The sequence below is a fragment of the Dipodomys spectabilis genome, unplaced genomic scaffold (assembly GCF_019054845.1).
Source record: "Dipodomys spectabilis isolate Male_0828 unplaced genomic scaffold, ASM1905484v1 ptg000115l, whole genome shotgun sequence".
NCBI classification, from domain to species: domain Eukaryota; kingdom Metazoa; phylum Chordata; class Mammalia; order Rodentia; family Heteromyidae; genus Dipodomys; species Dipodomys spectabilis.
This window is the reverse complement of record NW_024870792.1, coordinates 16735769-16751003: the sequence shown is the minus strand read 5'-3', so window position 1 is coordinate 16751003 and position 15235 is coordinate 16735769. Positions and strand designations below refer to the sequence as shown.

General features: G+C 38.6%; 1 protein-coding gene across 2 annotated transcripts in view; it reads left to right on the top strand.

Annotated features, from left to right (window-relative positions):
* The window catches only part of Agps (alkylglycerone phosphate synthase), a 107383-nt gene that overhangs the window by 15760 nt on the left and 76388 nt on the right, over window positions 1-15235 (top strand). For both annotated transcript variants that reach the window (XM_042688231.1, XM_042688232.1), the window contains exon 2: window positions 11219-11308. In XM_042688231.1, the coding sequence (XP_042544165.1) occupies window positions 11219-11308 (90 nt within the window). The remainder of the gene's footprint in view (window positions 1-11218; window positions 11309-15235) is intronic.

Here is a 15235-nt window from a genome sequence, read left to right as displayed (position 1 = left end):
TAGTAGACATGTTTCCCTTTAAGACCCAGGAGTTATATTGCTGGGCCATTGAAATTACATAACCCAGGAAAGCCTGGTATGTAATTACTCTGTGAAGTGACTTTACCAGTAGTATGCTAAATTCCATTGTTCATGTTATCTTTCTGTGTTCTTAAATCTCATACTTAAGTCAATTTAGACACTCATACTTGGAAAAATTAGTCACTATATTAAAGGACTAAATATTTATTTTGGCAGCTAGAGCTAAAAACTTATAATGGGAATATTGAGGGAAGTTTGAAATTGGTGTTGAAGTTCAAAATATGGTAGGTTAATATGCAAGTCCACCCTCTGGACAGTGAATCTTCTTATAAAACTTGCATATTAGAAACTTCATCTTGTCAGAATTCTCCAGCCAATCATATTTGGGAAGTATGTTTGTTATTAACTACCCAAACCCATTGGTTCAGTCATTACTGAAGTTAATTAGCAAACTAGTACATTTAATTTATAATGAAAAGTAAGGTTTTGCTGTACCTGATGGCCATTTCAGTTGGCCTGTTTCTCTCTTTAGGAAATAAAACTATAATCAGATGAGGATATCTTGATGAGTTTTATCTTAGACAAGAGGAAAAATTATGATTCAGATGTTTGATGCAATTAGAGCCTGGTAGCATTATTTTCTAAGTCAAATGTAGCAGTTTTGAAACATGAGATATATAATAGCATTAAATTGTTTTCCCTAAAAGAACTCAGAAATTATTACATTTATAGTATATTATTTACTTTATTTGAAAAGGAATGTGTGTGTGTGTGTGTGTGTGTGTGTGTGTGTGTTCGCGTGCTTTAGTACTGGGATTTGAACTCAGGGTCTGAGTCCCTTAGCTTTTTTACTCCAAGTGGGTGCTCTGCCAGTTAAGCTATATTCGTAAGTCCACCTCCAGCTCTTTGGTGGCTAATTTTCTTCCTGGATTGGCTTTTTGAATGGTAATCTTCAGATCTCAATAAAGGAGCTGGTACCACAAGTGTGAGCCAGTAGTACTTGGCTATTTTTTGTTTGTTTTGTTTTTTAAAGGCAACATCTTGCTATATAGCCTAGGCTGCCGTTGAACTCAAAGTCTTCCTGTCTTTTATTTCCTACTGTTGGTATTATAGACATTCACCATCATGCCTGACTGTAGGAATTTTTTAGTATGTCTTTAATAGAATATATCTGTTTACTGATCAGATACATAGCTTATCAATTTTGTTTCTTCACTTTTATGATTTAAAGATATCTTGGATTTTTGTTTTTTTTTTCAAAATTTTTGTCTTTATTTAAAAAAAATACATTCTTATTGTAAAAATACTGTACAGAGGGGTTACAGTTACATAAGCAAGGTCATGAGTACATTTCCAATCAAGCATTGTTACCTCCTCCTTTGTTTTGTCCATACCCTCCCTTCCCTCACACATTTACTACACTGCCCCCCCCACCTCGCCTGAATTGTAAAATTCATTTTTCAACATAGTGTCTTGTACATCTCATTGTTACAATGGGTCAACCTGTATCCCTATTTAAGCATTTTGTTTTTTCCCTTCCCCTCCCCAAGCTAGAGAAGTGTATGTACAAGATGCAGGGCACTGACATCAAATACAATGGTTAGATCATTGGGGAGGATCATACAAAGAAATAAAAATCACATGGCGCATTATAAATATGTTAGGAACAGTAGCAATAGCAAGCAAGAAAAAACCACTTGTGTCTCTATTTTACGGTTCATTTTGCTTAACATCATCTTATCTGGTCATATGTACATAGATTTTTGACCTTTTCTGCTTGTCCCAGACATATACTAGTTATTGCAAATAAAGGAAATCATAGGACCTATCTTTCCTTGGACCTGGCTTCCTGGCTTACTTCCCTTAATATATTTTTTTCCAAGTCTTTCCATTTCCTAACAAATGGAGCGATGTCATTCTTTCTGATGGAGGCATAGAATCCCATTGCATACACACACACACACACACACACACACACACACACACACACACACACACACACACACACACACACACACACACACACACACACACACACATTTTCTTGATCCATTCATCTACTAAGGGGCATCTGGGTTGCTTCCATACCTTAGCTATGGTAAATAATGCTGCAATAAACATAATTGTGCTGGTAGCTTTAGTATGGTCTTGTTTGTGATCATTTGGGTAAATGCCCAAAAGTGGGATTGCTGGGTCATAGGGGAGCTCTATGTGGAGTCTTTTGAGGAACTTCCATACTACTTTCCAAAGTGGTTGAACAAGTGTACACTCTCACCAACACGCAGTAGGATTTCCTTCTGTCCACATCTCCTCCAGCATCTGTTATTAGATTTCTTGAGTATAGCCATTCTAACTGGGGTGAGTTGGAATCTCATTGTTGTTTTGATTTGCATTTCTTTTATGGCCAGAGATGTTGAGCATTTCTTCATGTGTCTATTGGCCATTCTTATTTCCTCTTCAGGTCTTTAGCCCACTTATTAATGGAGCAGTTGTTTCTTTTAGGATTTGTTGTTGGGGGATTTAAGTTTTTTTTTTTTTCCATTTGTGGGGCCTGAACTCTGGGCCTGGGTGCTGTCCCTCAGCTCTTCAGCTGAAGGCTAGTGCTCTACCACCTGAGCCACGGCGCCACTTCTGGCTTTTTCTGCTTATGTAGTACTAAGGAATTGAACCCAGGGCCTCATGCATGCAAGTCAAGCACTCTACCACTGAGCCAACTTCCCAGCCCTGGGGATTTAATTTTTTGAGTTTCATGAATATATTTTAGATATGAGACCCTTGTCCGTTGTATGGCTAGTGAAGATCTCCCAATCTGTGGGCTTTCTATTGATCTAGCTATGTCCTTTGTCATGTAGAAGCTCTGCAATTTCATGCAATCTCATTTGTCCAACCTTTGTTTGATTTGTTCTGTTTGTGGGTCTCTATTGAGAAAATTTTGGGCTGTCCTAAGGAGACCTAAGGTTTCTCCTATTCTATCCTGTAATGTTGTCAGGGTGTCTGCTTTGACTTTTGAGGTTTTTGCTCCATTTGGAGTTGATTCTGGTACAGGGTGATATATAAGGATCTAGCTTTAGTTTTGTACAGGTTTTTAACCAATTTTGCCAGCACCATTTACTGTCTTCTTTTGGTTCCTTTATCAAAGATTAGGTGGCTATGGGTCTGTGGGTTCATTTCTGGGTTTTCAGTTCTATTCCATTAGTCCTCAGGTCTGGTCTGTTCTTGTGCCAGTACCAAGCTGTTTTGATTACTATGGCTTTGTAGTAGAGTTTGAAATTTGGTATTGATATTCCTCCAGCACTGTTCTTTTTGTTAAGGATCGTTTTTTCTGTTTGGAGTCTTTTATTTTTCCATATGAATTTTTGGATTGCTTCTTCTATTTCCTTGAAGAATGAGGTTGGAATATTGATAGGTATTGCATTGAATGTGTAGATATCCTTGGGAAGTATTGCCATTTTCACGATGTAGATCCTTCCAATCCAGGAGCATGAGAGGTTTTGACACTTTCTAAGTTCTGTTTTGATTTCCTCTTTCAGGTTTTTAAAGTTTTCATCATAGAGGTCCTTCACTTCTTTGGTTAAGTTAATTCCTAGGTATTTTATTTTTTGTGGGGCTATTATGAATGGAGTTGCTTTCCTGATTTCAGCCAAGCTTTTCTCATTGTTGGCATTCAAAAAAGCCATTGATTTTTGAGGGTTAATTTTATTCCCTGCTACTTTGCCAAAGTTTCAAATCAGCTTGAGTAATTTGGGAGTGGAGTCTGTGGGATTCTTTAAATACAAAATCATGTCATCTGCAAGGAGGGAGAGTTTTACTTCACCTTTGCCTATTTGGATCCCTTTTAAGTTTGCATCTTGTCTTATTGTTGTAGCTAGGCATTCTAATACTAGATTGAAGAGAAATGGAGAGATGGACATCCTTGTCTCGTTCCTGAGTTAAGAGGAATGGCTTTAGTTTTTCACCATTAAGTATAATGCTCGCTGTAAGTTTGTCATATACAGCCTTTATTGTATTGAGGAATGTTCTCTGTATTCTTAATTTTTCCAGAACCTTCATCATAAAGGGGTGTTGGATCTTGTCAGATGCTTTTTCTGCATCTATTGAGATAACCATGTGGTCCTTATCCTTGGTCTTGTTGATGTGATGAATTATATTAATTGATTTCGTATATTGAACTAGCTTTGCATCCCTGAAATGAATCTTGTTTGATTGTAGTGTATGATTTTTTTGAGTGAATTGTTGAAGTCGATTGGCCAAAACTTTGTTGAGAAGTTTTGCATCAATGTTCATCAAAGAAATGGGTCTATAGTTCTCTTTCTTTGATGAGTCCCTGCCTGGTTTTGAGATGAGGGTCATGATACCTTCATAGAATGAGTTCGGTAGTGAACTTTCTCTTTCCATTTCATTGAAGAGTTGGAGGAGTATTGGTGTGAGCTCTGCTTTGAAAGCCTTGTAGAATTCCGCTGTAAATCCATATAGTCCTGGGCTTTTCTTAGATGGGAGGTCTCTTATTACTGTTTCTATTTCAATGCTTAATATGGGCCTGTTAAGATGTTTTAATTCATCTTGGTTTAGTTTCAGCATGTTGAAATTTGCTAGGAAAAGGGGCATTTCTGCCAAGTTCTCAAACTTACTAGCATAAAGGTTTGAGAAGTGTTGTCTTATAATGTTCTGAATCTTGGTTGTTTCTGTGGTGATGTTTCCATTCTCATCCCTGAGTTTATTTATTTGGGTTGTGTTCTCTTCTTTTTCTGATAAGATTTGCTAAGGGTCTGTCAATTTTGTTAATTTTTCCGTTTTCGAAGAACCAACTCTTTTGTTGATTCTTTCTGTGGTTTTTCTTGGATTCTAATTTGTTAAATAATTTCTTTCCGTCTACTAGATTGGGGTTTTTCTTGCTGTTCTTTTCCAAGGAAGTTCAGCTGTTTCATTAAGTTGTTGGTTTCAGATCTTTCCAGAGCTATAAACTTGCCTCTGAGTACTGCCTTTGCTGTGTTCCAGAGGTGCTGGTAATTTATGTGTTCATTTTTGTTGAATATCATGAACATTTGCATTTTCTTTCTAATCTCTTCCATGACCCACTGGTGATTCAATGTGTTACACACACACACACCTAAACTGAAAATTATGAAAGCAAAAAAATAGAAAACAATGTTTTAAAATATAAAAAATTATAGAAACAAGTTGATTTTTTTTTGGGGGGGGGGGGGTCTTGTATCTTCCCTGTGTCTGTAACCCGTCTCTTGGTGGAGTCTCTGGTCTGCTTGTGCTGTTTGGTTTTCCTGTGGCTTCATTGGTTTCTTCAGTCAGTTTGTTTGAGCAGGCATAAAAAATGCTCTGCCTTACCCAGGACTTTGTGATTCTCCTCCTAGGCTAGTTCAGTGGGAGGGATCTGCCTTGAGTATCACAAAAGAGGGAGAGGGCTGTTTCCTCTAATTTGGAGTAGTTGTGATGAGGCTAGGTTCTGGGTAGGGTTGAGGCCTTTCAGCAATCAGTAGCTTTTCCCTGAGGGGCTAGCTCCTGAGACACTCACAGTGCCCCCCACACTCACAGTGCCCAGCCTGGAGCCATTCTCAGGGTTTACGTTTACTGAGTTTCAATTTTTTGTCTTTTACCTCTCTTGTTGCTGTCTAGGCTGTAGTGGGAGGGGCAGCCTCTGGCTCTGTTTACCCAGTGAAGAAAGTCACTCCTCTGGGGGTAGAACTATCTCTGCTTGGGCCTAGTGACTTTCCCCTGGGTGGAGCTGAACCTGTCAGGTCAGAATCCTGTGACCTGGTGAATGGCTCCTATTGTTTTCTTCCTAGGCCTGAGTTGGAGCTAGCTGCTTGGCTGGGCCTTTGTCAGTATCAAAGATGGAGTTCTCCAGTTGTAGGGGAGGGTCTATCTTCCCACCACTGCTCCATGAGAAGGGGTGAGGATGCTCATGCAAGCTTCTTGGTTTCTGGGCGTCCCTGGTTAGTGATCAGCAGGATGAAGATTTCTGCTCCTTGTCTATTCTTACTGGTGGTGAATAGAACCCGCTCGCAGATCACGTCTGGCGCTTTTGCTCCAGGCTTTCTCTGTTTATATAGTGGCCATGGCAGCGGCAGCAGCCACCCCCTCCTCAGACACTGGCAAGTGCTCAGATCTGTTTCCTTGATCAAAGTTCTTGCATTTTTCCTCTCTGGCCACACTCTCTGTACTGTGATGGCACACTTGGTGTGATTCTGTAGCCTGGAACACTAAAACTCCTTTCTTTGCAAGAGCTTGTTTAGCCTCCAGCTTCTCCTCCGCCCATCTTCCTCCAGACTTGTTATCTTGGTTTTAAAATAAGTATTCATACAAGATAAAGATTTTAATCAGAATAAAAGTCATTTAAGAATTTTAAAAAAGTATGCATATTTTACTATATGGAATCGATTTAAATTGAAGCAGTATTGACATTCGATAGATAGAAATCCAGTACATTTTTGTTTTTACATTTCAAAAATACACCACCTGATTTTTTTCTAGTTTTATCTAAAATAATTTTTGAAGTAATTTTGATTAAATGTTTGTTGGAAATTTATCAGAAAATCTCTTTTATAAAAGTTACTAGCTAATTGATAAACCAGAAGGTAGACCAAAATCTTTTGGGACCTCAGAGTCTCTATGTGTGGCTTAGTCTAGACTTGAACTTGCCCTTTTCTTGCCTCAGTCTTCCTAGTGCTGCAATTACAGTTGTGTGCCAATGAGGACCAGCCTTTTTCTTCCTTGAAAGTCAAAGCATATCATGATTAGCTATCAAATAGTGGAATATATGCATTTATACTTTGTATTTGCAACTTCTTACTAGGAGAGGAATGATAACTAATGATTAACCTTTATGTAAACAGACTTAAAAATGAAAACTCTATTTAAGATTGAAGAAAGGAACTCTATGGTCTTAGTAACAAAATAAATCTAAATATTTAGTGATTTACAAATGAGCTTGGAAATGCAGAAACCTGAATATATATATCATGGGCAAATACTGCCACCTTGTGTATATGTGATGTTATTTTATGTCTCCACTTTATTTTATGATATCAGTAAATACAATGTTTTTGCACTATTTGTTACTGTAGTCAGATGCATAAATGTGTAAGACTTTTTTTCTTTGATGGTATAAAACCAAGCCTACATTTTTTTGGCAGTTGGAGGAGTCTTGAATTTTTTTAAGATGAAAGAATTTTATTTAAAAAATTAATACTAGATAGATATAATTAAATCACCTTTTTTCACAGTATGAATTAAGAGAACGAAGTCTCAGTTGAAAAACCAAGAACTAGAAAAGGAAGTGGAAATTACAGATATCTGTATTAAAAAACCGTTAGGCATTTTCTTTTAAAATACATATTTTTAACATTCTTGTCATTTTTGGCACTGTTTTTAACGAGAAACTCCTTTATCCCAAGCAAAAAGCACAAGAGGTAGAGTTTGGCTTCAGGAGATGGGATTCAGATTCTCAAGTATAGCTTATTTATGGAGAATTGCTGATAAGGGCTTTTTTTTTTTTTTTTTTAAGACATGAAATCCCTTTAGTGGACTGGGAAGGTAGCTCAGTGGTAGTGGTAGAGTGCTTGCCTTGCATGCCTGAGCCCCTGGGTTCGATTCCTTAGCACCACATAAGAAAAAAGCCGGAAGTGGCGCTGTGGCTCAAGTGGTAGAGCGCTAGCCTTGAGCTGAAGAGCTGGGGGACAGCGCCCAGGCCCAGAGTTCAGGCCCCACAACCGGACCAAAAAAAAAAAAAAAAAAAAAAGAAATCCCTTTAGTAAATTCTCAAGTCAGAGGCTGTAACCACCAGTTAAATCAGAGGACACAAGGACTTTTTCAGTTTGTTCTCCATGCTGGCCCCACTTCTCATCTTGATGTGAGTCTTGAATTTTGAAGACATCAAATTTAGTGTAGTTATCTGCAGGAATTGAAATGCCTAAGAGGTCATACTGGTTAATTGATGTGGTTACTCATGGGACGATGGAGATTCTTCTGTCATTCTTTTATTTAGTGCTTGCAGTGCTTTGGAATTTCTGTTGTAGATGACAGAATTTACTGGAGTTATTGGGTATCTCGCTTATTGGCACAATTCTCTGATTTTTAAATGTTTTACTTCAGGTGAAGTGCAGAAGAATAACCTCAGAATAATAGTACTTTGAAGAAACAAATAGTGAACACAGGCTTGAAAATTATTTTATTTTCTTGAGGGTGTGTCTTGACAGTGTTCAGATCTTACCCCTCATGGGACTGCAAGTAAGTGCTTGGATGCTCACAGCTAGTGACTATGGGCATTATCCTGGGTAGTTACTTTATTTGAGTAAGGAACAGTCAAACTAGGTGGTTGTGTTTCTTCCTTCTTTTTCTTTGTTTTATTGGTACTGGGCTTCTAAAGTTAGGGCCACAGCCTTGCCAGGTAAGTACTATTACACATTGTTTTAGTTTTGCAGACAAGTTCTTACATTTTTGACAGCTAGCATTGGACTCTGATCCTTCTTCCTCACACATAGCTGGGATTGTAGGTGTGCAGAATTATGCTTCTAGCAATATTAGTAATTTGATGGATTAAATGTGAATAAAAGTTTACAATAGCTCAGTCCCCAGTGGCTTATGCTGATAATCCTTGCTACTCAGGAGGCTGAGATCAGACAGTCACAGTTCAGAATCAGGTCAGGTAGACAGATCTGAGAGACTTAATTCCAGTTTACAAATAAAAAGCTAGAAGTAGACATATGGCTCAAGTGTAGTGCCAGTGGTGAGTGAAAAAGTCATGGAGCAGCTTGTGGCCCCTGAGTTCAAGCCTAGGAAATTTACCTGCTTTTATTTAATTTTTGAAGATCTCAAATGATTTAATTTTGGATACTCTATATTTTAATTATATACTGCTTAAGCAATATGACAATGGATTATGCACAAATGCATTCCAAATGCCTATTGTTCACGAGCATAGAATTATGAACTTATTGTTGGCTCACAGTCTTGAAGGTTTTCCTGACTGGTTGCTCTGTTGCTTGGGGCCTGTAATGAGGCAGCACCTAATGTTTCAGAGCATGTAGTGGAGTATAAAGTGCAGTGGGAATGTGGTAGAGATAGAAGAAAATATTGGAGCCAGGCACTGGTGCCTCGCCCAATTACAGTTTGAAGTTAACTTAGGCAGTTTGAAGCTAACCCAGGCAGACAGTCTGTGAGACTCCATTTCTAAAATAACCAGCTGTAGGCTGGACAGGTGACTCAAGTGATAGAGCACCAGTAGACCATATTTGAGGCTCTTGAGTTCCAGCGTTGGAAAACAAAACAAAACAAAAAACAAGAAAAACAACAATGGAAGAGTATTGAGTTGTAGTCTGATTCATCTACAAATCTAGTGTCTGGATTGATATGCAAGGTATGGGGGCCCCTTGTTTTGTGTGGGCCAGGGACTTGAACTTTGAGCACTCTTCCACTTGAGCCTTAGCTCCACTTCTGGCTTTTTTTTTTTTTTTTTTTTTTGGGTCCAGTTGTGGGGCTTGAACTCTGGGCCTGGGCGCTTTCCATCAGCTCTTCAGCTCAAGGCTAGCACTCTACCACTTGAGCTACAGTGCCACTTCCAGCTTTTTTCTTTTTGCTTATGTGGTACCGAGGAATCAAACCCACAGCCTCAGGCATGCAAGGCAAGTGCTCTACCACCGAGCCACCTTCCCAGCCCCAGGAGATGAGTTCTTTAGCTGAGTAGTGGCGTGTGCCAACAAATTTGTGTTGAAATTTTAATGAATTAAATAATCTTCTGGCTAAAGAACAGTTTTGATCAAGTTATTTTCATCATAAACCACATGACTAAATGAGCAGTAGGAAGATTTATTATGGATTTAGTGCTGAGCCAAAGATCACAGTAGGATACTGTGGTGAAACATGATAAATACTAACACTCCATTTGAGTGTGGTTGCCAGGCACAGGCTTACATATTTCTTGTGTAATGTGCAAAATTGAATGATTGAGTTATTATGGAGTTTGATTGAAGTAATCTTTAAAACTATGAAATGTTAACATTTTAGAAATTAAAAATAGAACCTTGTTTGGAATATTGAAAAGTTGCTTAGTTATTAACTATTAGGATGTACAGGTGAAGGTAGAGATTGATAGTTTAACGGAAGTAGAAGTTTAAGAACCCAACATTAATATTTTTATTTTTAAAAAGTAATATTTTGTCACTGTATTTGATTTTGGTACCCTGCATCTTGTATATATATTTACCTAATTTGGGGAGGGGAAGGGGAATAACAAAATGCTGAAACAAGCACACAGTATGACCGTTTGCAACAATAAGACTCACAAGACACTGTTGGAAATGAACTTTACAACTTGGGTGGGGGAGCCAGGGGAGTGAAGGGATTGTAGGAGAAAAACAAGGGGGATGTTTACAATGCTCGACAATGTACTCATTACCTTATTCATGTACCTGAAACCCTCTGTACAGCATCTTTACAATAAAATAAAATTTAAAAAAGAACCTATAAAAATAATATTTCGATTTAGGATCTCACTAAGTAGCTTTGACCTCTCTTTCTCTCTCTTTTTGCTGGTCCTAGGGATTGAACTCAAGGCCTGGATACTGCTTCTTAGCTTTTTTGCACAAGGCTATCACTTTACCACTTACTCCATATCTCCATGTTTCAGGCTTTTTGATGGTTAATTGGAGATAAGAGTCTCACAGATTTTATGCCCAGGCTGACTTCGAACTGTGATCCTCAGATTTCAGCCTCCTGTGTAGCTAGGATTACAAGTTTGAGCAACTTGTGCCTAGTTCACCTGAATTATTAGTTTTAATCGAGAGCTTCTCAAGATACCTTACAGTTTATATATTTGAAATTTAGGAGACTGAACCCAAGAACTTGCACATGCTAGGGTACATTCTACAATTTAAACTCAGTAGTGTACAAGATGAACTATATTCATACTCTTAAGCACTTCTTCCATTCTCATTCGAGTCTTTTTTTTAAAGGCATATTTATTGGTGTAGTTCTCTATGTAGCATGTATGATGCTACATGCTAATTCATCACAGTGATTCTGTATTTAAAAATAGTAATGTTCCCATGTTTTAATTTGTATTCATTTAAAGTGATACTGTATTATCAGGCATAAGGTCTTTTAAATGAGTTTGGAAGTTTATTCATACTGTTCAGTTTTGAAATGTTTAGCATAGATCTTATGTATTTTTTTCCTTTCTTTTTAGGCAAGAAGTTATGAAATGGAATGGATGGGGATATAATGATTCTAAGTTCTTCCTCAATAAGAAGGGCCAGGTTGAATTAGCTGGGAAAAGGTAACACATTTTTTTTGGTTCTTTCCCCTTGTTCTACAGGAATATTTTAAACATACATAAAAATAGAAAGGATAATGTAATAATTTTTCCTCCAATTTAAAAATTATTAACATTTTGTCATAATTGCTATTTTTTTTGTGTGTGTGCCAGTCTTGGACTCAGGTTCTGGGGCTGTCTCTTGCTTTTTTTGCTCAAAGCTAGCACTTCTGGCTTTTTGGTGGTTATTTGGAGAAAAGAGTCTTATAATTATTCCTGCTTGGGCTGGTTTAGAATCAACATCCTCTTATCTCAGCCTCCTGAGTGAGTAGGATTATAGGCATGAGACATCAGCACGTAGCAATTCCCTTTCTTTTTCTGTAGGTTTTTTTTTTGATGGTCGTGGAGCCTGGGCGCTGTCCCTCAGCTCTTCAGCTCAAGACTAGAGCCCTACCACTTGAGTCACAGCACCACTTCCAGCTTTTTCTGCTTATGTGGTACTGAGGAATTGAACCCAGGGCCTCATGCATTCAAGGCAACCACCTTCCCAGACCCTTCTGTAGGTTTTTTATTTTCCTAACTTAGCTTAGCTAAGGGGGGGAGGGGATAATTTTAATTATTACATATATTGTGTATTTACAATATATTCCAGTTAATCTTACCCCCTCTGTCACTTCCTGCCTTTCCCACCCATTTTTTTATATTATTTTTAATTCTGAAATTGTCATGACCCTTCTAAATAAATATATACCTCCTTGTTGCTGTTCACACAGTGAGACCCGGGAACTCGGTATCTGGTAGGCAGAAAGAGACCATACCATGCATGTATAGACAAAGCTTATTGAAACATCATGTACTTATGGGAACTCGGTATCTGGTAGGCAGAAAGAGACCATACCATGCATGTATAGACAAAGCTTATTGAAACATCATGTACTTATACAGGGCATAGGGGCATAGAAGGCAAGGCTATAGTCAGGCCAATCCCAGGACAGGAAGGTAAACAGCTTGAAGGAAAACAACTTGGAAGTAAACATCTTGAAGGTAAACAACTCTTGGGGGATATGGAGGATTAGCAACTTTTTTTTTTTTTTTGTCGGTCGTGGGGCTTGAACTCTGGGCCTGGGCTCTGTCCCTCAGCTCTTCAGCTCAAGGCGAGCGCTCTACCACCTGAGCTACAGCGCCACTTCCAGTTTTCTGGTGGTTTATTGGAGATAGGAGTCTCCCGGTCTCTCCTGCCCGGGCTGGCTTTGAACCGTGATCCTCAGATCTCAGCCTCCTGAGTAGCTAGGATTACAGGCGTGAGCCACCAGTGCCCGGCTGGATTAGCAATTTTTAATCTGTGACTGAAAAGAGTCATTCAGGGCAACAAAAGATGAAGTAAGGTGCATGTGAGGATCTATTTAGAAGAACACAAAAGGAATCTTGATACACAATTAACTAGGAGGAGCACAAATGGTATATCCTGAAAAACACCACTGGAGCCTGGCACCAGGTGCAGGATCTTTGCCAGCTTGGAGGAAGGGACGTCCCTCTTATCCTCCAGAGGAATGCATGCCAGCATGCACCCTCACGGCACACAGGAACTCAAATGGGGTCTTGCTAGTCAAGGCCTCCTGAATATTGGTTATGTTTGACTGTTAACATAATTCCACAATAACAAACATTTTTATAATATCTGATTATTTGAGACCATATTTAATCCATATTGCCCAGTTATCTCACAGTTGTCTTTAATAAGCAACTTGTTTGAATTGAGTTATGGATTTTGATGAAAGTAATCTTTCAGAATCTACAGTCACCCTGACACCCAGTCTTCATGGCATTGATTTATCGAAAGTAATTTGATATATAGAATTGGTAATTTACATTGAAGTATGGGAAATAATAGAGGACTACAATTTTAGGTCTGTGTGAATATAAACAGAATTAAAAAAATTAGCTTCTGAGGTATAATTGGAAAAACATAGAAGAGATCAGTCATTTGTATGATAGCTTTTACATTTCTGAGATGGTTTTGTTAATGTGTTGATAAGAATTATAAAGGCTATTCATGTCTCAATAGAACTGTGAAAACTTAAAGAATTTGAAGAATGTTTGTTTTCTGGACAGAATTGTGAAGGGATATCTTAGTTTTTGTTTATTGAATTTTAATAGAACTTTGAAAAAAGAATGAGTACCAATAGGCAATATTTGAACTCTGGCTCTAAAAAATTAATTCAAAATTCAGACTGAGGAAAAATTTGGATTTGATAATATTGTGAATTTATTCTAGTATTCACTTTGATTTGATATATATATGATATATATATATATATAAGGCATTAATATGCTAAGATTAAAGGCACACGTCAATATATGAAAATGGAAGAGGCTGAGATTACATAGGTGGTACATACCTGCAATCCCAGCTATTTGGATTATGGGAGTGGTGGATTGCTATTTGAAGTATTCTAGGGCAAAAAGTTATTTAGACCCTATTTCAAAAAATAAACTGGGAGTCAGGTGCTGATGTGCTCATGCCTGTAATACTAACTGTTCAAGAGGCTGAGTTCTGACTATCTCAATGTAAAGCCAGCCTGGAAAGGAAAGTCTACAAAGACTTATCAATTAACCACCAAAAAAATGAAGTGAAGCATTGGTGTGAGCAATTGGTGTGAGCTCAGAGTTGAAGCCTCAGGACCACCATGTCTGCTGGCCCTCCCTCCCCCTCCACACACACACCCTAAATAATAAACTAGGTGTTGTGGTTTATGCCTGGAATCCTAGCTCTGAGAGAACAAAGGTAAAGTAAGAGTGTCATGGTCTGAGGCTTACACAAGACCTTATCTGAAAAATAAAGCAGGAAGGGTTGAATAGCGTGTTAAAAGGCACACCCAGGAAGTTTTAAGTCCCTGAGTTCAAACCCTAATACTGCCAAAGAAATCAGTTTTATAATTCACTTGGAGAATTATTAACTAGCTGGAGGTATTGCTCAAGTGGTAGAGTATCTTATCTGTCTAGTAAAAACAAGTCCCTGAGTTCAAGCCCCCATGCCACCAAAAAAAAGCAAAATTAAAATATAAAATTTATTTTTATCAAAAAACATGAGAATGAAAAACATAAATCACAAAGAGATTGTTTAATATCAGCTCTATAGTAACTCAGTAGAACCAGATGCTAGTGGCTCACACATATAATCCTAGCTACTCAGGAGGCAGAGATCTGAGAATTGCAATTAGAAGCCAAACCAGGCAGGAAAGTCTCTGAGTAGTTTATCTCCAATAAGCTACTCAAAAAAGCCAGAATTCTCACTGTGTGTGTGTAGTGCTAGCCTTGAGCAAAAGAAGGTCAGGGTGAAGTAAGGAGGCCAGGTCTGGCTGGCGCCATATTGGCCATATTGTAGAGTCTGACATCTTTTCTTCATGCTGGGAGAAGGAACCCTCCCCGCTCCCCCATCCCCTGCCTCCCAGATAATGGGCACCCCTAGAGGCAGGGGCAGGCACTTGGCAGATAGGTTACTGAATCTGTCAGCCTAGTGCCTGGGACTGGGAATTTTCTGAGGATCTGTCCCCTGCTGACCTATTTAGGCCGGGACCAGCCTAGCCGCTGGACTCCATGCTATGTGTTGTCTCCGTGATCCTATCCTGTGTCCTGTCTCCTGGCTTGTTTCCAGTCATCAAGGAGTCCCAGTTCAGCTCTCCATTGGAGCTGAATTGGCTTGTTGGTATTGTTATTTCTTTCCTCTTTAGCGTGTTCCCTAGCTGGGTTATGTGTATTTGCACATTGCAGGCTTTTGTAACCACTGGTGGCCTGCAGCCTGTTAGTATATAATAAAGACTCCAATATTCTGTATTTTAAAATGTGGCTTCTGGGATGATTTACCTTACAACAAAGGATAGTGCCCAGGCCCAGAGTTCAAGCCCCAGGACTGGCAACACAAACAAACCAAAAAAAATCTCAATAGAAACA